The sequence below is a fragment of the Chanodichthys erythropterus genome, chromosome 13, assembly GCF_024489055.1.
Source record: "Chanodichthys erythropterus isolate Z2021 chromosome 13, ASM2448905v1, whole genome shotgun sequence".
In the NCBI taxonomy this organism is placed as follows: Eukaryota; Metazoa; Chordata; class Actinopteri; order Cypriniformes; family Xenocyprididae; genus Chanodichthys; species Chanodichthys erythropterus.
This window is the reverse complement of record NC_090233.1, coordinates 39,692,764-39,713,987: the sequence shown is the minus strand read 5'-3', so window position 1 is coordinate 39,713,987 and position 21,224 is coordinate 39,692,764. Positions and strand designations below refer to the sequence as shown.

The 21,224-nt window shown below is 36.8% G+C and overlaps 2 protein-coding genes across 2 annotated transcripts in view; both read right to left on the bottom strand.

The window, feature by feature from the left end:
- Positions 1 to 259: 259 nt before the first annotated feature.
- LOC137034104 (annexin A3-like) lies at positions 260 to 7,098 on the bottom strand. The gene is made up of 14 exons (XM_067406725.1): positions 6,971 to 7,098; positions 6,527 to 6,558; positions 6,398 to 6,445; positions 3,197 to 3,284; positions 2,900 to 2,994; positions 2,693 to 2,806; positions 2,449 to 2,539; positions 2,292 to 2,371; positions 2,145 to 2,201; positions 1,931 to 2,024; positions 1,743 to 1,838; positions 1,577 to 1,635; positions 1,354 to 1,476; positions 260 to 987 (listed from the first exon to the last, which is right to left on the bottom strand). The coding sequence occupies exons 2-14, from the start codon at positions 6,539 to 6,541 to the stop codon at positions 928 to 930; spliced, it is 1,020 nt and encodes a 339-aa protein (XP_067262826.1). The 5' UTR covers positions 6,542 to 6,558; positions 6,971 to 7,098; the 3' UTR covers positions 260 to 927.
- Positions 7,099 to 7,443: 345 nt separating this feature from the next.
- Positions 7,444 to 21,224, bottom strand: part of fras1 (Fraser extracellular matrix complex subunit 1) — a 127,940-nt gene continuing 114,159 nt past the window's right edge. Inside the window, exons 51-74 of the mRNA XM_067406034.1 lie at positions 20,831 to 20,944; positions 20,501 to 20,651; positions 19,822 to 19,981; positions 19,568 to 19,736; positions 19,205 to 19,451; positions 17,821 to 18,165; positions 17,554 to 17,714; positions 17,296 to 17,443; positions 17,013 to 17,218; positions 16,678 to 16,834; positions 16,325 to 16,525; positions 16,053 to 16,240; positions 14,896 to 15,171; positions 14,455 to 14,687; positions 13,967 to 14,127; positions 13,244 to 13,458; positions 12,963 to 13,113; positions 12,718 to 12,825; positions 11,686 to 11,845; positions 11,482 to 11,598; positions 11,081 to 11,247; positions 10,795 to 11,000; positions 9,510 to 9,656; positions 7,444 to 9,258 (exon numbers count right to left, since the gene is read on the bottom strand). Of these exons, the coding sequence (XP_067262135.1) occupies positions 8,683 to 9,258; positions 9,510 to 9,656; positions 10,795 to 11,000; positions 11,081 to 11,247; positions 11,482 to 11,598; positions 11,686 to 11,845; positions 12,718 to 12,825; positions 12,963 to 13,113; positions 13,244 to 13,458; positions 13,967 to 14,127; positions 14,455 to 14,687; positions 14,896 to 15,171; positions 16,053 to 16,240; positions 16,325 to 16,525; positions 16,678 to 16,834; positions 17,013 to 17,218; positions 17,296 to 17,443; positions 17,554 to 17,714; positions 17,821 to 18,165; positions 19,205 to 19,451; positions 19,568 to 19,736; positions 19,822 to 19,981; positions 20,501 to 20,651; positions 20,831 to 20,944 (4,764 nt within the window). The 3' untranslated portion in view covers positions 7,444 to 8,682. The remainder of the gene's footprint in view (positions 9,259 to 9,509; positions 9,657 to 10,794; positions 11,001 to 11,080; positions 11,248 to 11,481; positions 11,599 to 11,685; positions 11,846 to 12,717; positions 12,826 to 12,962; positions 13,114 to 13,243; positions 13,459 to 13,966; positions 14,128 to 14,454; positions 14,688 to 14,895; positions 15,172 to 16,052; positions 16,241 to 16,324; positions 16,526 to 16,677; positions 16,835 to 17,012; positions 17,219 to 17,295; positions 17,444 to 17,553; positions 17,715 to 17,820; positions 18,166 to 19,204; positions 19,452 to 19,567; positions 19,737 to 19,821; positions 19,982 to 20,500; positions 20,652 to 20,830; positions 20,945 to 21,224) is intronic.

Sequence of the window (21,224 nt, the reverse complement as noted above, 5' to 3'; positions counted from 1 at the left end):
CTACTATGAATTTATCAATCAAAAGATTTATTTTTTTTAATCAAAAGAAAAAGTGCACTTTATTTCCATGTTATTTTATAGTGATTTAACACGCATCAAGGCCATTAGCATTTAACACACAATACATCCAAAACCTACGAAAATGATTGCTTTTAGCGTTACATAACTATCATGTGGGGCCAAGATTTCTGACACTGCACAAACTCAGGTCTCCTTTTTAATAATAATAATAAAACAAAATGCATTAGGAATGGGTTTATTAATTTATTTTATTGCCAAAAAGGCACAAACAGGCATCATGTTGATTATTTCACTCATATGATAGCACCAAAAACTGACATCTGATAAACTTTCTCTGGTTAGGCACTCACTTAGACACAGTATATATATAAAAAACAAACAAACAAACATGAAACTCATTTAAAGCAAACAAACAATTTTGTTGTGTTGTAAAATAATAGATTCTCCAGCATTTCAATCTTATAATCCAGTATGTTAATTCACTCTGCTGATTCACATAATGAATGAAGGACATATTATGTAATATTACTTTATGTAGAACAAAAGAATTAAAAAATGCATACAATAAACATAACATTTTAATTTATAATTATAATATTCATGATTTATCAGCAACATTTTATTAGTGTTTATTCTAAATCATAATTTCTAGTAAGTATGAAAGTCGTGCCTGATGTTTTGAGGGGCCATTCACCACCAAAAAGTCTTAACAGTTTTGACCGAGACAAAAACAAAAGGTATGTTTTAAATATGAATCTTAAATCAATATGAATGTCACTCTGTAACCTTTAGCTGCACTAAACTATACATGATGAAATGATATATTATGATATAAATGATATATTTCCCTCATTAAACTATTTTATAAAGCATCCTGAGAACTTGTAATCAGGTTTTGTAAACAGGTTAGTCTTCTCCTCCACAAATCATCTTCAGGCATTCACCGTAGCTGCCAGACACATCAGACTGAAATGAAGGAGAGCAAAGTCACCCACGGTCACAATCACTAAGACAATCAGGACAGACTGTACCAAAACATCAGATACAAGAACAAGTGAAACTCTCAGTCATCACCAATAACTTTCATTTGCATGAAATATAGAATCACAGAAAAGAGGACATCGGTGACACAGATGAGTAAAGAGTATTTTGGTCATTGTCAGATTGTTCAAATCTTACAATATATCATTAATGAATTTTAGGATCTCTTGAGAGCAAGATTAAACAAATAAACCTGAGGATCAGGAAGTCAGGTTATACTGGGCTAAAGCATAATTCAAAGAAAGATGGCAGATGACCTGAACTTGTGCTGAAGTATTTATATCATCTTACATTTATTTCCTTGTAGAGTGAAGACTGATAGAGCTTCTTGTATTCAGCTCTGATGTCCAGCATGTCGATCTCTCCACGGCTGACCATTACTCTGGTCAAAGTGGTTTCATCTGTACCTGCTCCCTGCATGTTCACAAATAGTATAAAACATTGTCCTATTTTTAATATAAACATCCGTGTCGAACAAACACAGTGATTGAAATGAATGTGTTTTTTGCAGTACCTTCATGCTTTTGTAGAGTTTTTCAGCAAAGTATGCAGGAGTACTCACTGCACACTTTACTATAAGAAATAAGTGTATTTGAAAATATAGAATATAACACACACACACACACACATATATATATATATATACTTATTGTGCATTTGCATTAAAATTAGAAAAATACCAATAGCAACCAGCAGCTTCTCCAGGTTTCCAGACATTTCCTTCTCGATGCTCTTCTGCAAAGTCTTGCCACTGATGTTTTTATATTCCAATATTGCTGCAACAGGACATGTCAAGTTATTTAAAAAACACCTGCAATTTTAGTTCCTATATGAAACGCTTGCTTATAAGGATGATTATGTTGATTACTTTGTCTCAGGTGAGGGAAGCTCCTTTTACAGAGGATCTCAATGAACTTGGACTCATCAGTTCCCATTTTTTTCTCGCCCGCATTATAGAGGGCCTATGGAGGAAACAGAGAACATGTAGATACATCTAATCATAGAAAACATTATTTTCAACAGCTGTCCATCATGGTGGGAATAATTATATAAAAGTGGAACTTTTTCTGAGATTTTTGTACCTTTGCATCCTCTTTAGCCTGGTTTGCATTCACATTGGTGCTCTCGTCCCTCGCTCCCTTACAAATAACAGACAAATTAAATATCTTTAATTTCCAGAGTATCAACTGCATTCATTAGAATAAACTGCTACATGTGTATTTAATCACCTCGGCAAGCAAAAGGATGGCTTTGCCATAATCTCCCGAAACTTCGGTCTTTAGGTTCTGTATCAGCGTTTTCTTTGTTTCTAACGTGAAGTGAAGCAATTATGTCAACTTTTTGTAACTTACATATTTTGTTACTACAATGGATTCCTCATCTCACCCTCAGAATATGCTGCAGACAGCTCCTTGATTTGTTTATTTGTCCGTGAGGAAAGAATTTCTATCAGGATACTGTTGTCCGTTCCAGCCCCCTGGAAAACAATTCATGAATGTATTAGGAAAACAATGAAAAATATCCACAAACATTACATTCACGTAAACAGCTGAAGTTTGCCATAAAACACTGTACAGGGAGAAAATAAATAATAAATATTCACAAAGGAAAATTAGGAAATATAATTTACTTTGATTCCTTCGATTATCCATTTAGCATCATTGACTGCAGGAGGTCTTGCGAGCGCAACAAGCACTTCTTCTAACTTGCCATGAGTGTCGCCTTTCAAGTCATTAACAAGAATCTAGACAAACAAATTTTTTCAAGATTTACAAGACTTGCAAGACTTTCATGTGCACACAAAAACACACGTATGAGCAAAAGGACACAGATTTACCCTCTTTGTGGTTTCTTGGTATGCCTTTGAAATAGCCTGCTTTTGACTGCTGCTCCTCTGGGTCAGTATTTCTATCAACGTCTTCTCAGTTGTACCTGGTAAGTAAAATTGGTGATGTTTTCTATTACATTAAAAGTAAAAAAAAATGGGGGGGGGGGGGGGGGGGGTATTAACTTGTGTTTGACAAGCAATTCAAAATTAAAATAGAATATGTTTTTAAAAATATACTGAAAAGAATTTCTGTTAGTGAACAGTTGTTTATTATGTAGAATATACTGTACTATGTACATTATGTACCTAAGCCTTCAATTGCTTTACGAAGAGCTGCAACATCTTCACTGACGTTGAAGTTAGCTTTGGCTTTAATGGTACCCCTCTCCCCTGGCTGAAGAAGGAGAAAACAAAAATCTAAATGCTTCTGGGTACTCAAGGCTATAGTTGTCACATCTGTAAGTTGTAACAAATTCTACATCTTAGTAACTGTTTTGGCTCAAAAGTCCTCTTATAGGTACATTTTTAATTGTTTGTATTAATAAATTGCCTTTAAAGGAGCTGTATGTAAGAAATCTATTTCAATTAATCATAAAATGGCCCTGATGTGTCACTAGACATTAAGAAATCATGTTCATTTCAAATACTTATATCACTGACAAAAGTAGTTTGGCCAGGATATTGTCATTTAAAAAGTGGACTTGCAGCCCTCAACTGATGTTGATGTTGTCATTTTGTGTTTTGGCCTGACGCGCCTCCCTCCACCTATCTACCAATCACGAAGTCAGTAGTGTTTCGTAGAGGTGTGCGATACCGCTAGATTTGGTATCGATCCGATACCAAGTAAATACAGGGCCAGTATCGCCGATACCGATACCAATACCGATACTTTTTAATAATTAAGGTGGATGCGTCTTCAACCTAAATCTAAATGAATTTTCATGACTTTTAATTTGTTTTTGTGATTTGCATTTTGGGTTATTAATCAGTACTACAAAAGCTTTTGTTCAGAAACAACTTTTGGTTACTTCTGTTTTATTTAAATAAACAAAGTTACAAAATGATTAGTTCACAAATATAAAAAATGTAAAAACAAATTCTCTTTTCAAGTAGCATGTTAACAAAAAATGTTTCTCCTCTTTAGTGCACTTCTTTTCAGGATTTTTTTCTTAAATAAACAAAGTCACAAAGTTTTACTTCACAATAAATATAAAAAATGTAAAACAAATTCTCCTTGTAATACGATATAATGAGTACAAAATAACGTTTCTCCTCTTTAGTGCACTTCTTTTCAGGGTTTAAAAAAAATAAAATAATCATAAATAAAAACCAATTACTGTAAATACAAAATATAAAATGTAAAAATTAAGCAACACCCAAAGCCTTCAGTTGAAAGAAATACTCCCAGAATGCCCTGTGGTCCCTGTTCCCCTGTGCAGAAAAGAGGTTTTGGTTAGAGGTTTTTGTTCAGGAACAGAATCATGTTCACATTTTTTGCCTTTATTGCAGATCGCCTGTGACTAATTAACTGTCCTGCCTTTGAAAAAATCCTCTCAGCTGGCATTTGCGTTGCCTGCGTTGTAACTGCTGTTAGAAATGCGCGCCTGACTGCTGGTGGTAGCGCTAGTGGTGAGGGGAAGCAGTGTCGAGCACGAGCAGCACTCTTGAGAGCTTGCTCTGCTCTGTGACAGCAGCAGCATTTTGACAAACACGGCCAGGTCGCATAACGAGAGAAACTGAAACTTAAGGATCGATATTTTCACGTTGGTATCGATCAATACCGATACCAACGTTGGTATCGATATTATCGATATTAGTATCGATCTGCCCACCTCTAGTGTTTCGGGATCCGTGTTGCCAGCTTTGCTGTAACCTACCCTAACTCCAGTCGGATAAAAATGTCTAATGTTACTAAATCAGAAAGACCTCGTTATAATTCAGAAATTCGTCGTGACAAAGTCCGAAATAAAACCAGAATTTGTATTGGAGATGCTTTTGAAAGATGGAGACGGCTGAAAACGGAGAAGAATTTGAACACAGACGCCAACGTTGCTAAATTTCTCCTGGACAGGTAAGATTCATCTATGCTTGGCTAACTTGTACTTGATGTCAATGGACATTTCATATATTAATGACAGTCGAACAAAGTTATGCATGTTTGTGCAAAGTAACATAACGTTAGCTCACATGGACGTATGCTCTGTCATTATGCTGAGACGCTGAGGAAAACAACAGTAGCACGCCCATTATGGCAATTTGAAATGTAATTGAGACAGTAGCCTAATGTTACCTCAGTAAAAATGATTTGTCATTTGTTCTTCACGTATATCGTGGACTAAGTTACACATGCTGCAAGTTGACCTGTATGACCATTGCTAATGTAATTTAGTTACTCTAACAATATTTTCTGATGGAACTGAAAACAACCCTGTGATAGCCATTGGTGATATTGAATTTGTCCCGCGTTATAATTGCTGTGGCAAATGTTTTGGTTATTTGTTAGCCTACTTATGACAAAAACTTGTAAATCGAATTTTTTTTTTTTCGTATTGACAAATAAGGAATTTTTATTTTGTTGTTTATTTTTGTTTTACTATTATCCTTTTTTTTCCTCAGATTTTTTTTTTAATTGTAATTGTATTTATATGTTCAAAACATTATATGTACTATGTTAGTGATGGTTTGGAAGCACTACAGTAGGTGCAATTCCAAGGAAAAATAACTTTTTCTAATGTCCATAACACTAATGAAAAGCACAGTGTAGCCTATGATGTGAAAAAGGTGGGCCATTTGGAACGTTTTGTAGCCTACTTGTTTTTCATGCAAGTTCTACAGCAAAAAAATAATAGAATGTCATGTAATCTTTCACATCACATATTTTAGCGTTATGGACGTGTGCTGAAGGGTAAGTAAAAAAATACAGCTGGCCACTTTCACTTATAGCATCAGCTAAATGAATAGCTGTATCTTTTATATTGGTTACACATAGTGACATAGGCTTGTGCTTGTACTTACATTAATGACAGATACATAACGTTACAAGTTAGACTAACAGTTACCGTTCTGTCTGTCACGTACGAGCATACATCTTTACGATTATATTTAAATTTTTATTTGATTATATTTAAATATTTTTTTAAATACATAATTACTTATCAAAATATCTCTCATGAAGCATAAACAGATTTAACTGAAAAAAAATTACTGTGTACATCTGTTCGTCACTTGCCATTGGAAGCTCATTGAAGCAGCCTACGTTTCTGCTGAATCCTGCAGCTCATCTGGCAACCTCGAGTCAGGGGGTAGGGGGAGGGGATACACCGCTCTACAGTATTTTTATAGTGATTGCAGTACCAGTTTAGGTCACAATCCTACATAAAGCTCCTTTAAAATACAAACCTGCCCTGATAAATATTTTGTGACAACTAGCACTGGTAAAACATAGCTAAATGAATTCCATATGAAATGATACATACAACCAAGAAGCTCTAAAACAAGTTTATTTACCACTGCGGTGAAAGAAGGGGAAGCATTCGCAAAACTCTCCAAGTCATCCTGCAATACAAGAAATTAAATCTCAACTAATTTGGATTCAGCAAAATTATATGCTGAAAAAGTATAGGCTACTGTACTTACCCATAAGTCTGCCATTTTTGATTGGGAAGATTCTATTAAAAAAACATTTTCATAATTCAAATTTGATTCTTTTCATGGATTAGCATGTCCAGATACACACAGTCATGTAATACGCATTTAGAAGTTTCCATTTCATTCACATTTGCTTTTCTCTCTTTCGCTTTCTTTTTAACAAAAAAAAAAAAAAAAAAAAAAAAAAAAAAAAAGTAAAGGTGACGACTGAATTAGATTTTAAAAACTCAGCAACAAACAAGTTTTGACAAAGGCTGTCATATTATGACTGAATCCTGACTGACGGCAGCGATTACTTTAAAGAACTTTTCTTTTGAAATCGTGTGGCAAATGGGTTGCATATCCAAAGAACGTGTTGTCTTAATTAAACCAACATTTATTATTAGTGCAACCTACAGTTTTTGTATACTTAGAAATCGTCTTTGCTCTTACCTTCGTAATACAAAGTAATAAACAACGTGTCCCTCCGTCTGGTTTAACTTCTTCTGATCTCACCTGTTTTCTAAGGGCGTGAGAGACATGATGCCATGATCTCCAAAGATATGCATTCTTACTGAGCCTCTCCCTTCGTGAGTAACATGCTGCTGTCACATACACATAATTCACAAGGCAAAAAAAAAAAAAAAAATTGTAACATTTAAAATCACCACTAAAATGACTATTCCTATAATGCATAAAAATCACAATTGAGGTGAAGTTGTCTCACACTGGATAATTTTTTTGTTTATTATATATATATATATATATATATATATATATATATATATATATATATATATATATATATATATATATATATATATTATAATACAATAATATGTGATAAATGATATGATGAAAAGTGTAACACACTTTAGGAATAGGTTTATTCATTTATTTTATAGCTAAAAAGGCACAAGTACAGGCATCATGTTTTCACCATAAATGATAGCACCAAAAAACTAATATCTCCAAAATGTTCCTTTGTCTGATAGGCACTCACTTAGACACTTAGTAATGGACAAAACTTAACAAAACCACAAATACAGGGGAAGAAACAGAGAGAGAAAGAGAGAGAGAGAGAGAGAGAGAGAGAGAGAGAGAGAGAGAGAGAGAGAAAACTCACCATGAAATAATAATCATAGCATTTCCCGCACTATACCCAGTGCTTTAAAGATATTATTGATCAAATTAGCACCATGTGATGTCAGATGACTTAATACAAAATTACAATTTTTTTGTACAAACTATACAGTGAATAAAATCAAATACATGTGCCTTACTTAATACATGATGTGACATTAATACAAGACTAAATAATCCCAGATAACATGAGGTGAATAATCTTAAAAAAAAAAAAGTGAGGATTTTTGGTAGTGTTTGGTTATATCAGTACAGACAGCAGTCATATAAAACAAAAATACATTTTGTTGTCCAGTGTTATAAAATAATAGATGCTACAGCATTTTAATGGAGTCAGCAGACTGATAGCAAATCAATAGTGGTTATCAAATCTATGATCTATATAGTCATACAGATAATCGAAACACTTGGTTTCTTGTCTGCAAGTAGTACCGAACGTTTACAGAAAACTAACAAAGCATCACTTTGGGCAGTCTATTCAGATTTGGAATTAAATAAATCGCACTTGACAAATATCAGCATGGCACACCGGTGATCAGGCCAAAAGTAAATTACACAATGAGGCAGAGCATCAAAACCAGATCAAAATACAGGGACGACCATGTCATCCAATAATTGCACTTAATAAACGTATTTACATCACTCACCCGGTCCAAAGCATTGGCACTCATCCTTCCTTTAATACTTTCATGTGTTTTTACAGATATGATAAAATAGCAGGTGCAGCGATACAAACTCTCCATTCATTTAAACAAAGTGGCTGAGCTACCACTGAGCCACTGTATGAGCCTCATACAGAGCAATGATTTGAAACTGAGATTGGAAACATAAGATGACACCATTATGCGTTGTTCAATTATGTTTGAGGTAGCTCAGTTGTGAAATGATTTACACTGCATAGCTGGCAAGCATACTTTCCCTTTTCTCCTCATGGTCATACAAAAATACATTAACATCATATGTCATTATTACAAATATTCATAGAAAATTTATCTTTTTTTCTCATTAAATACTTTAGAAGGTCAGACTTCAGTGCCGTCATTCAGGTTGTTGTGGAGTTTGACCTCCAAATTGACCTGTTTGACCTTGACCCCATTGAGCTTGTAGGTCTCGGGGTTCTTGTTGAGGACGTTGACGTTTCTCACAGAGCAGTGCTTGCTGTTGAGGTTTTTCTCCAGACGTTCTATGCACACCTCCACCTTCGTGTTCAGAGGATAATCCTCCACCACCTTCTCAGGCCTCTTTTTTACAACCCTGCGGCACTTCCTGACCATGAGACAGAAGGCTAGAAGGACTAAGAAAAGTAGGACGAAGGCTGCCACGCCACCCCCAATGGATCCCCCCATTTGTGGATTGAAGGTGCCTGATGGTTCCACCTCAAGCTTCAAGGTCTTCATGTTGGTGCCATTCTTCACCTGGTCACCTTCATTGTCGTAGATCAGGGATTCATCCAGCATTAGGCGACCTGAACGGTCCACCAGATCTCGCCGACTCCGCTTGAGCTCATAGGTGACTGAGCGTTGGATTCTGGGAGCAGATATGGACTCGGGTCCAATGACGTAGATGACCTGGAGGTACCATTGGTGCCCAGCCTCAACCTAAAGAAGAGTAAATGCACCAAATAGGATTTTTTTATAAATGCAATAAAAAAGCTCTTGTCCTTTAGTCAAGTTTCCTATAGTCATGGCAGACTGTTAGCCTGGCATCCTTTCCTAAACAAACAGATTAAGGCATTTCCCTGAAGGGTACAAATTAATAGCTTTGGCTCTGACATTTGCCAAGATTTCCAGTATGTGTCAAATGTCTGTTTAACAGCTTGACTTTTTGGGAGAATCTTGCAGCCACTGACCTTATAAAGGGCATCAACCTTCATTGTGAAGCCGTCTACACCTGGCATCGCAGACAAGGCCTGGAGATCAGGAATATCAGATGCAAAGTTGGCCTCAAAGGGAACATCGTGGAAGTAGCGGTCGCAAACATCAGGCTGCTTCCGGTCCTATGTGATACATTATTTACAATTATTACATGGCTCTCTGGAATACTTCATTCTGAAATTCACCATCACCTATGGCAACGCTATATATCTGAGTGCTCAACCAGAACTGTGTTATTATGTTGTTGCCATGTTTGTCTTGGCCAATTGTTTTTCTGAGTGGAAGCTTTAAGATAAAATAATGTACTTCACTGCTCAAAAGTTTGGGGTCAGTACAATTTTAAGAAATTTATACTTTTATTCAACAAGGATGCATTAAATTGATTGAAAATATCAGTAAAGACTTTTACATTGTTACAAAAGATTTTTGTTTCATATAAATGCTGTTCTTATGCTTTCCATTCATCAAACTTTCTACTCATCAAAGAATCCTGAAAAAAAAAAATGTATCACAGAAATATTAAATATTAAAATATTAAGCAGCACAACTGTTTTCAACATTGATAATAATAGGACATGTAGGAAATGTTTCTTAAGCAGCAAATCAGCATAATAGAAAGATTTCTGAAGGATCATGTGACACTTAAAAAAAAAAAAACTTCTTATTCCAATCCTTTCACTTCCTCTAATCCCTCTCTATTGTAGCTTATGATACTCTGAGCACTGCCTAAAACTGTATTGTGAGCACTTCTTGTGTCTATTTGCCTCGTCTTGACGACTCGCTTCTTGTATTCCTCACTTGTAAGTTGCTTTGGATAAAAGCGTCTGCCAAACGAATAAATGTAAATGTATGTAAAATGGACTAATGCTGAAAATTTAGCTTTGCCATCACAGGAATAAATTACATTTTCAAATATATTAAAAAGAAAACAGTTATTTTAAAATGTAATAATATCTCACAATATTACAGATTTTTCTTTATTTAAAATAAAAGCAGCCATGGAGAGCATCTTCCCCACTGTAACATATAACACACAATATAATATATAATATACAGTAATTTAAATTATACATGTATAAGGTTGGCATCTGGGTTAGTTGGGTTTGGGTTAGTTCCAAGTTATACAATAAGAGTTTGATTTTTAAAATACCATTTGAACATTGCCATCTAAAAGAAGTATTTCAGTTAAAACATAACCACACCAAGTGAATCTTGTTAGACCGGTGAAACTGGTCTGGGCTTGTTACAATAGACACCTACCAGAAGCAGGAACCTGTGTTTGAGGTGCTTGTTCGGTTGAATGCAGCCATACTGAGGGCCTTCGTTATACAGGGTGCCTGTGGGGTCGAAGAAGGGCACGTAGCCATCCCGCCCAGTACACAAATATACTTTCTCCAGCTGCAGCTTGTAGGCTGAATTAAGGTTCTGCTCAGGATTCCACAGTACTCTACCATAAAGCGTTTGACCTGTGTAATATCAAACAATGAATGAAGGAAAGCATAAAGGTGGCAGAAACCCTCTGTTTTCATTCATTTGCAAATTTTACCCATCGAAAAGGCTCCTTTGTAGTCCATCTCAGCCACGGACATGTCCGCGAGAGCAGGATCCATTAGAAAGACTTTCTCGTTATTACAAAGCTGGAACTCAGTATTCAGTGAGTATACTACAGGAACAGGGCGGTTGGTCTGCTGGAAGGCGATGGGCAGCAGGAATCTATCGATTGAAAGAGAGAGTTACAAGCCCTTGCATGTTGTTGAATACTCTTGTTGACTCACACGAACAGTCTGCGTCTGATTAAACCAGTAAAACGGGACCACTAAAAGTGGATGACAACTACAATATCTTTCAACCCTGCTGGTTCTTCTCAGAAAAAAAACATCTCCAACACAAAAAGTCATTTAAGAGTCCTAAAGGAGTTATCAATGGAAAAGCTCCATGGTAACATACTTCTCTGGAGCATGGGCCGTGCAGGAAAGAGGCTTATCCCCAGAGTCAACCCATGCCTGTGTTGGCTGTACTGTGCAGGGGATGAGGAAAACTGTGTACTCCCCAGAGTAGTCTTTCCTAGAGCACAACGGCAAGCACACGGTCAGTGTAATTAAGATAGATACGCTTTGTTGACGTAACAGCATTAGACTTCACGCCGCTCACCTGCTGTAGGAGCTTGTGGCTCTCCAGAGCTGGTAGGGTGAATCAAAGGACTGTGCGCTCCACACCAGCTGCAGGTCAAATTCAATGCCTCCCAAGTGATCTGGAGCCATCAGATGAGACTTCTGTCCAGGAAGGGTGTGATGTTCAGGGACAAATTGACCTAGAGGGAGATGGAAGTTTTATCACTCACTCAAGATTCCAGTAAGGAAGGATTAAAGTGGCCCCAAAAAGTATTTGTACACTTATGTTGCACTTCAAACCACCATGTGGTATATTTTATTGCAAGGGTAACTTTGCAATAAAATATACTTTTTTGTCAGCTGAACCCCTTAGGGCCGGTTTACACAGAGACAGACACACAAAAAGTCATGCTCTTGTGATACATTTTTTAAAAGCTGAACTAGTTTTAACTTTTTAGAATGGTGCACCATGCACAAGACACTGCAAAAGACGTGAGTGCAATGGTAAAACACATCAGTCTAGAAAAACAATGGAAAAGTAATGCAGTGGAATGGAAAACAGGTTCTGTGTGAATGGCCTCTTAGACGTAACATATTTACTTGAAGTACCCCCTGAGACTTTAAAATCCAAAATATACATTTAAGTGTTTATTTTATCACAGTTTATCTATCTACATCTGTTTCCATCGGTTCAATTACAATATACATTTTTAAAGGCAGTTTTCTTCTCTTTCTTCTTACTCTTTGACAAAAACACACAGCCCAACAGTCTATATACTTATTTATATAAATCGCAGCATTTGATTTGATAGTCACACCAAGCTATTTCATGATTTTAATTGTATTTTAAAGCCCCATTTATTTATTTCAATTTTACATTCGACTGAATTATTTATTAGCTTTTCATCAACTTTTCATCAACAACCCCCCCGCAGTTCCCTCATTTGGTAAACCCTGCTCAAATGCAATGACATTCATTCATTTTTAAATATGCAATTGTGTCCAAATACAATTTGGTCAGTTTATGTTCACAAATACAATGAAATGAGAACAAATAGCTAAAAACGCAGACCTCTGAACTTGGCATGGGTTTTGAACTCAATCACCAGTCGTCCGTCATCTCTAATGAAGATCCGAATGATTTGTAATCTAGCTGACAGCACACTGTCTGTCTGAATGCCTGGAGTAAAGAAACGTTCATAAGCAATCAGTCAAAATCAGCTGCAACATGAACACAGTGAGGTGATGACAGCAGGTTATACAACACAGACACAGTTTTTCCATTGGCTTTGGGTCTTGTGATGAAACTAACTGTACCTGTTCTCCATAAGACTGTGTCATAGAAGAAGGAGAACTCCATCTCTGTGTGGTGCTCCAGAGAGGCCCATCCACGAGGAGCCGTCACATAGATGTAGGACACATAGAGCGGCACCTGCACCGTCAGGAACGACTGAGCCGAGTCTCTGACCTGCAAAAATGCAAGCACACCCTCATTTGAATTGCTGTATGGACTAAATCTACCACATTAGATTTTGACTAGACAGGATTATATTTATACATCAGTTGTGATGGGATGCAAATCATGTGTTCAAACGAACCTGAAAGTCAGCAGTTACTGATCCTCCACATACATCGATAAGCTCTGTCATGTCATAATACGCATCAAATGTCCATATGCAGCTCTTCAGATTTAGATGCTTGTATAACTGGATGGTTCTGGGTTCTCGAACACTGGGGCTGAATTGGTAGGGACGGTCATATCCAGGGCCCAGGGATATGCTGTCATACGACACGTCATCCAAGAAACCGGTTTCTGGGGAAGAATTATGTGTTTTCACAGTTGAAAAATATAATTGCATTCCCAAAATGTCTGATAAGCAATGTTCTAAAGTCCTTATATTTAACATTTAATTCCATATTAATGAATTCTTCTGTAAAGATTATTCCAATAATTCAACATAAAAAGAGAAGGCAATTTTGCCAACTAATTCATGTAGAATATTAACATTATTTTAACACAGAGGTAAACTACTTACTGTGAATGTGCAAGACTTTCGATTCATTAGTAAATATCTAGAATACCAAAGTGCAGTAAATGGTAAAACTAATTGCACTACAAACCAGGGTATTTATGGGATACCAGTTTGCAACATCAAGCAGCATAACATAATTGGAAGCAGCAGATACTGGAAGCCTTGCACATTCAAGTTAAAGATGTCTGCATCCGTTCTTACATTAAAAAAAGGTGGATAAGACTGGTTTATATCTGTTGAGCCTGCTTTGTTCTGATCTGATCTCCTGTAGTATGTAGTTACTCTCACCAGAGATGCCTTGTAGGTCTTTAAGTGTGACCAGGTTTGAACAGACGTGCTGCTGGCGGTAAATAGACTCGGACAACAGGAAGTGTAGGTTATGCAGAGGCATGGTGGACACCAATGGAAGCATTCCATCCTGATGAGGGATCTGCACTGAGATATGAATCCTGTTCGAAGAAAAAGAAACACACTGTATAAAGTGCTATTTTCTTCTTTAAAGTACTGAACATAGGTTGGGAAATGTATTGTTTTGGATCTGCAGTTGTCTAACAGATTTATTTTTTCCTGTTTCTTCAAACATATAAATTAATTTTGATCTTGCTTTGCCCAGAGGCAAAAATTATGTAGTGCTCTACAAACATAACAGCTGCGGTTTCAATCGAAAACTGTTTTTAATTTCTGTTCCTCAAATTCTACTGGGATCTGTCTGTTAACCCGTTAAAAGACTTCTACGTCTGTACTCAATCATTTGCTTACAAAAAGTCTCTCCTGACCTGTTTGGATGCTCTTTGTGTTTGACATCCAGATATTTTAGAGTGGCTATAAAGGACTGAGCCTGAAAGCCTCGAGCGGTTCCTGTGGTGACAGGGGTGTGGCATATCGACCCCTCAGTGCCAATAGTAACAATGTTGCTTCTCAGTGGAGTTCCCAGATGCCCGGCTTTATCTCTGGCCTGAGCTACACAACGCACATGGAATCGTCTGCTGAAATAGATACTGTCCAGGACCTGTGTAGCAAAAACATTTATTTAACCCCAGGAACTAAAAAGTTGTAAAAAGTGAAAATCTTCCAGATCATATTACATATGAACATATGCATATTAATTATGACAAACCACATGGCTGATTGTGGTAATTAAATAAATTATAGTAGATTAAAAACTATTGTAATATTCTATCTATGACAAACGATTGTAAACAAAATAACAGACTAACCATGTGATTGACTGTGGTGTAAGGTGTGTTATCTGTCACTGTCTCAAAGGGTGACCGTGCTCCGCTGGAGTCAGTGGGAGTTGCAACCTCCCAGCTGAAGTGGACAGAGGTCTGGTTGATGCCTGCCTCCTCACAGCGCTCTCTCATGACTGAGTATTTGGGGTAATGGGGGTCGCAGGGAGTCACACAGACCAGAGGATATCCAGGAGATGGAGACTTCTTACTGCCCTCTTTAGTGACCTCTTGGACATAGTCATAGTCTGACAGAGACACCACCTGTGAGGAAACAAAATGAACTTTAACAAGACTTCTGAGATCTCACAGGTATAATATTAGATTTATGGATCAAGACAAATAAAAATAAATAAATTAGTACAATTAAATAGAATAAAAATGAATATTCAATGATATTGAAATAATTTACTGATTTCTAAAGGGACTTTTGTGACATCTATAGTATGCAGTGATTTACTTATCTTTCACAATATTGTAGGCAAATGTCTTACATTTCCTGACTTTTCTCAAAAAACTTGAGGGAAAAAAATTATTGAACGTTTAGGTTCAATCTTTTTTTTTTTTTTTTTTTTTTTTATTACAAGGATGCATGCATTAAATTAACCAGAAGTAACAGTAAATGTTTTTACAATGTTACAAAATATTTCTATTTCAAGTAAATGCTTTTCTTTTACATTTAATCAAAAATAATAAAAATAAATACAAATTTTTTGAATAATAGTTTCCATAAAAATATTAAGCAGCACATCCATTTTCAACAACAACAATAATATGAAATGTTTCTTGGGCATCAAATCAGCATATTAGTCTGAAGGATCATGTGACACTGAAGACTGGAGTAATGATGCCGAGAATTCAGCTTTACCATCACAGGAATAAATTGCATTTTAAAATATATTTAATTGGGGAAAAAATTAATTACATTTAGCAATATTACTTTTTTACTGTATTTTTTTGATTAAATAAATGCAGCCTTGGTGGAAGTAAGAGGCTTCTTAAAAAAGAATCGAATTGGAAGTGTGTAATTAATTTGACTAATTAATATGATGCAGTTCAATTAAGCATTTTAATTGAACTGACAAGTATTCAGAATTTGATATACTAAATATCAGCACCACAACCATCTACTGTACATCTCTTACAATGGGTGGGGCTGGAAGGATGAGACTTCCTGCAGCTTCCTGATCTAGGATTGTGACTGTTGCCATGGTAATCTCTCCAAGCACAGCTTCAACAGGATCGTCTGGACCCAGGACCAACGAGAAAGACTCATGCCACTCTCTGTCCTCATTGGACAGAATCTCTACCTTAAACAGGAAGTGGTCCACACCTGAGGACATAACAGAATTAAGGTATAGCCTTAAAATAAAAAAAGGATGAAAAGTGCTAAATAAATAAATAAACAATGACTCACCAGGGCTGAACTTAAGGACTCGACTCTTGGGGTTATAGTCTACACCTGACTGGGCCGATCCATCCCTTGTGCTGCATCGGATCTTGGAGGTGCGGTCAAGGTCTCCTTTACGAATAACCTTGATATTCAAAACCTCAATTCCATCTGGACCAGGGGGCTCACGAACTTGGTATGAGGCTTGTTCAAACTCAATTGTAGGTGCTGAAAAAGCATGATGTGAACTTTTTTATATTTTACATTTATGCATCTGGCAGATACATTTATGCAAAGCAGCTTACAGTGCAATCAAGCTATTCATTGTAAATATACCCTGAGAATGGAACCCTGTTGCTAGCAACACATTAACTACTCACCATCTTCATCATTTGTGATTTTCACAGTCACAATATCATCGACTCCTATCATGGCTCCAATCCAGTGGTCACCCTGTGGGCTTCCAAGGTGGACCTGAAACTCCTCTTCAGGCTCAAACACAGAGTCATCTTGAATCAATACGGTACAGTTCTTCACCTGCCAATCAGAGGCAAGAAAATTTTTGTCTACTATTGTCCCTAAACTTCAATACAGAGGTCATTTGAAAACAAGAGCATATAATAAAACAACTTTGATCCACTTGTGTTGACCAACTGAAGTCAAGCTTGCTGAAGTGATTATACACGAATTAATGACAAAACACATTTTATCGTACCTTCTCCCCTTTTCGGAAGGTGATTCTAGAATCATCTGCATTTCTCCTCTCCTCAAAGTCGTCCATTACCATAGCGGACATTGTACGTGTGAAACACCGGACAGAAGACTTAAAGGACAGATCTCCTGTCCTAAAAATGGGGATGTGCAAGACACCATCTTTTTCCTTTACAGTATATGCCAGCTTCTCAAACTGCATGCTAGGTACTGTAAGAAGAAAGCATATGATGTTACATGGTTGCTAAATCACAGTGATAACCATTGTAATGGACAAGTAAACGCACTATCTTGGGTGGTGTCCGTGATGTAGACAGAGGCTTCATATGGTTCAGTAAGGACTGCTCCATTAGGAGAGCTAAGAAACACAATGAAGGACTCTTTCCCTTCAATTGTAGGGTTCTGGATGTCATCCATTATGGTCAAACTGCATGTCTATGCAAGAAAAAAAAAAATCTTACTTGATTTTATTGAAATAAGGCCAGTAAATACCATTCGTCTTACAGTATGTCAGAATACATGTGAAAAAAGTATAGTTTTATTACCTCCTCAGTCTTGCCTGGTTTAAACTCCACCTTTTTGGAACTCGGGATGTAGTCAATGCCAGGGGTTGCTGAATCTTGTTCTGCAGGGCGTGTGGCACACCACACAGAGGTTACTGAGGAAAGGTCACTACCCTGCCGCAGAACAGGGATTTCAATGGTGCCTGTGGGAAGATATTTCAGACTATGTAATATTACATAGGTATTGTATTGGACATTTTACAAAACTGACTCCCATGATACTGCCTACGACAGATGATCTCAACCAACCTGCATCTTCACTGAAGGTGAAGGTCCCGTTGCCCAGGAAGACAGTGGAGGCATCATTTGGCCCGTCTATGATGACCTTAGCCACGGTGACATCGCCCATCCGAGCATTATCTGAGGCATCTGACAGCACCAGCTGAAACTCCTCAGAGAGTTCATACTCACTGTCATCAATCAGCTTTACGTCACAGGTGGACATGCTCACACCTGGGCCAAAGATGACTCTGTTGTCGCTGCTCATGCCACGGGTCTTATAGTCAGAGCCGGACTCGAGAGCATGAAGGCTGCTGCCCCGGGCTGACTTAGGCACAGTGTAGCAGAGGGCTGAAACTGTACTGCTGGTGTCACCTGATCGAAGACAACAGATAACCCATGATGATGAAGATGACCACTTTAAAAAGATGGTGATAATTTCTTATTTTTAGTCTTCCATCAATACACTATTATTTGCAGTAGTGTTTACAATAGGGTTGGAATTGAAAATAGATTCCAATTCTGGAATCTGATACTCAAGGTCAGGAATTGGATACTAGTTAAAATATTTAAATTTCGATTCCTCTTAATGATTCCTTTGTGTACATTTTAAATTGATTTTAAAACATTCAAGTGCAAGAAGACGTGCTTGCTGCACACAGAAAGCTGCCTCTCATATAGTGTGCAATACGGAATTGAGATCTCTTTTACGTCTTACTGCACTTGAGTGGACAAATACATACAAAATTGTCAAAATATCCAATAGATACAATATTATAAATATTATATTTGAGCAGAATTTGATGCAAGCGTATTTATTGTGTAATGGCAGCCGGCAGGTGCACACTACTAGTTTAGTTGAGCCATTTGTACATAGATAAAGAAATGCTCCAGGTTAAATAAAAAACAAAAAAAACAAAACAATATTAAAATTCTTAATCATTAATAATTAATATTAAAGCTAATAACAAAAAAATGGCCAATACTAAATAAATAAATTCTGGTTGATAAGCCATTTATTTTCATGTTAAGGTCAATAAATGGTAGACAAATGCCAAATATTAAAATGTATAATATTTATAATATTGGATTTAGGGAATAATAATATTAAAATGTACATTATTAAAATGCATATTTATTTTGAGATTTGCTAAAAATGACATTTAACAGTGTATAATCAATAATTAGTTATTTTAAAGATTAACATTCATTTTTAATTCATTTAATGAAGTGAAATATAAATATAAATATGAAAATTGGGGAAAATGTTAAAAAAATAATAAAAATCACAAATTGTCATATATGTATAATATATGCAATACTGACTGATACAGATAAACTAAAAAAATAAATCACTAAAATAAGCCATTTAACAATATGGCACCGATATATCATGGGAATTGGTTCCACTGACCCTTTCTCTCAATAGGAGCAAAGATAAAGCCTGTGCTCTCATTGACGTGGTAGGTCTTCTTATCAAACTGCAGGGTGGGTTCATCCTCCGTGTCATTGATATTGACTTTAGCTCGGGTCACTGACCCCAGCAGGGCATACACTGGCATACTCAGCTCCACATTAAAGCTCTCAATGTTCTCAAAGACCTGGTCATCGTTGATAACAATGGTGCACACCTTGGTGTCTTCTCTCTCATCAAACTGAACCTGAGGAACATTAAAAAGCTTCTGAATGTTCTAGACTAATAATCCATCTATCAAATAAAAGGGAATTTGATTATTATTTAGTAATACTCTGAAATAATAAAGAACATAGAACATACTTGTCCAGCATACTCAACATAGTCCTGTTGTCCGGCCCGAGAGCCCATGCTGGAGGTGGAGGTGGCAGTGCCTTGCTCAGTACGACACAGCACAATGGCATACTGGTTCAGATTACCAGTCCTCTTTACTGTGACCGCCACGGTTCCATCTTTTTCACTCACATTGTAGCTGTAAGACAGAAGACAACACATTACTGAGAATTCATTTCATTAATTCATGAAATAAACAGGTCGGTTGGATGGGGCAAACGCACCTCTTGTGCTCAAAGCTGATAAGAGACCACTGGATGTGGAACACATTATCACTGACAATGTTGGGTTTGCTGTCCTTCACAAGGAACTTAAAGTTGTCCATGGTCTCTTGAACACTGTCCTCACTCAGAACGTATCGGATAAGGCCTAGGTTTATGTCAGCTGCAAGACAGAATAAATTAAGGTTACATTTTACCACTTCAATTGCTCTGAAAACTGAATTTGATGCAGGCGTATTTCGTATGTAACAGCAAGTGCACACTACAAGACTGAAGCTTGTCAGCCTGCACACTTTTTTGTACAAAATGAATCAGTCCTGGTGTGTCAATTACAAGATCATTCTCCTCCCCAACTGTGGTTTCTATCCCAAAATTCATTCTCATATTAATTTAGAGTTGATTCTTGAAAACAAGTCATTGAACAATATGGTGGAAGGCTTCAACTTGATTTTGCACAAAACAGGAAAAACAAACATAAAGACAGTGGTTAGGGAGACGTGGGCAGCAGTTTGATGATTTGTTGGTTCTAAGTGGAATTTAGTCAGGGTAAATTGCATATTTAATTTGTTGAGGATTAGAACGAGGCTGTCTATGTGTTAGCTATGCGTTGTTTTTTTGGGGAGGGGGGGGGGGGGGGGGGGGGTTGTAGTGTGCTCTTGGCTTTGGGAGGTGTCATTGATACCTTGCGTGAAAGAGGTGATAGGTTTGCCAGGATTGAGTTTACTCTCCAGGTAGCCATGTTTAGCTTCTGTAGTGACTTCATAAGTCAGCTGTCCATCATCTGTGTCAGGATCAATAGTGAGAAGCTCTTTCTTGGAAATCAAATTGGTGGCCTAAAATAGAATTTTACATCAAAATGTTATCCAATACTTTGATAGAGCAGTAATGTAATATAAAACCAGTAGGAGGCAGAAGTGTACTGTTAGTTGAGACATCAACATCTCATTGAGTGATCACATGAATTAATTGAGCTCTTATGTGATTATACATACAAAACTGTTATTAAAGTGACCTTATTTTCCATGTATTCCAGCCAATGCAAGCCCAGGTTGGTGACAATGCGAGGGGTCCCATCATCAACAGGTGAAATATCAATTTTAAACTTTTGTGGAGCAGCTGTGACAACCTGAAACAAAAGATATTATTTTAGCCCTCTGGTGCTCTTGTCTTTTTTTTTTTTTTTTTTTACTTCATTGAAATGGTATGAAACTTGGTAAACGTTTTGGTTTTGGCACTTGACATGTGAACATAAAAGAAAATCATGGACATGATTCTAAAAGGTTACACTCATGTTCCTCGCGGTCAAAAAAGACCGCACTGGAAATGAATGGGAGATGAATTTCATCTAGTGAAAACTTTTGGTACTGGGGCCAAATAAAATCTTACTGAAAGCTAATTTTTTGAGA

What these genes read in the sequence shown, in the direction of transcription:
- LOC137034104 (XM_067406725.1), bottom strand. An exon ending in GTCTGCAGCATATTCTGAGG is followed by an intron (nt 2,372 to 2,448) that starts GTGAGATGAGGA and finishes ACTTCACGTTAG; the next exon opens with AAACAAAGAAAACGCTGATA. An exon ending in GAAGCTGCTGGTTGCTATTG is followed by an intron (nt 1,636 to 1,742) that starts GTATTTTTCTAA and finishes TATTTCTTATAG; the next exon opens with TAAAGTGTGCAGTGAGTACT.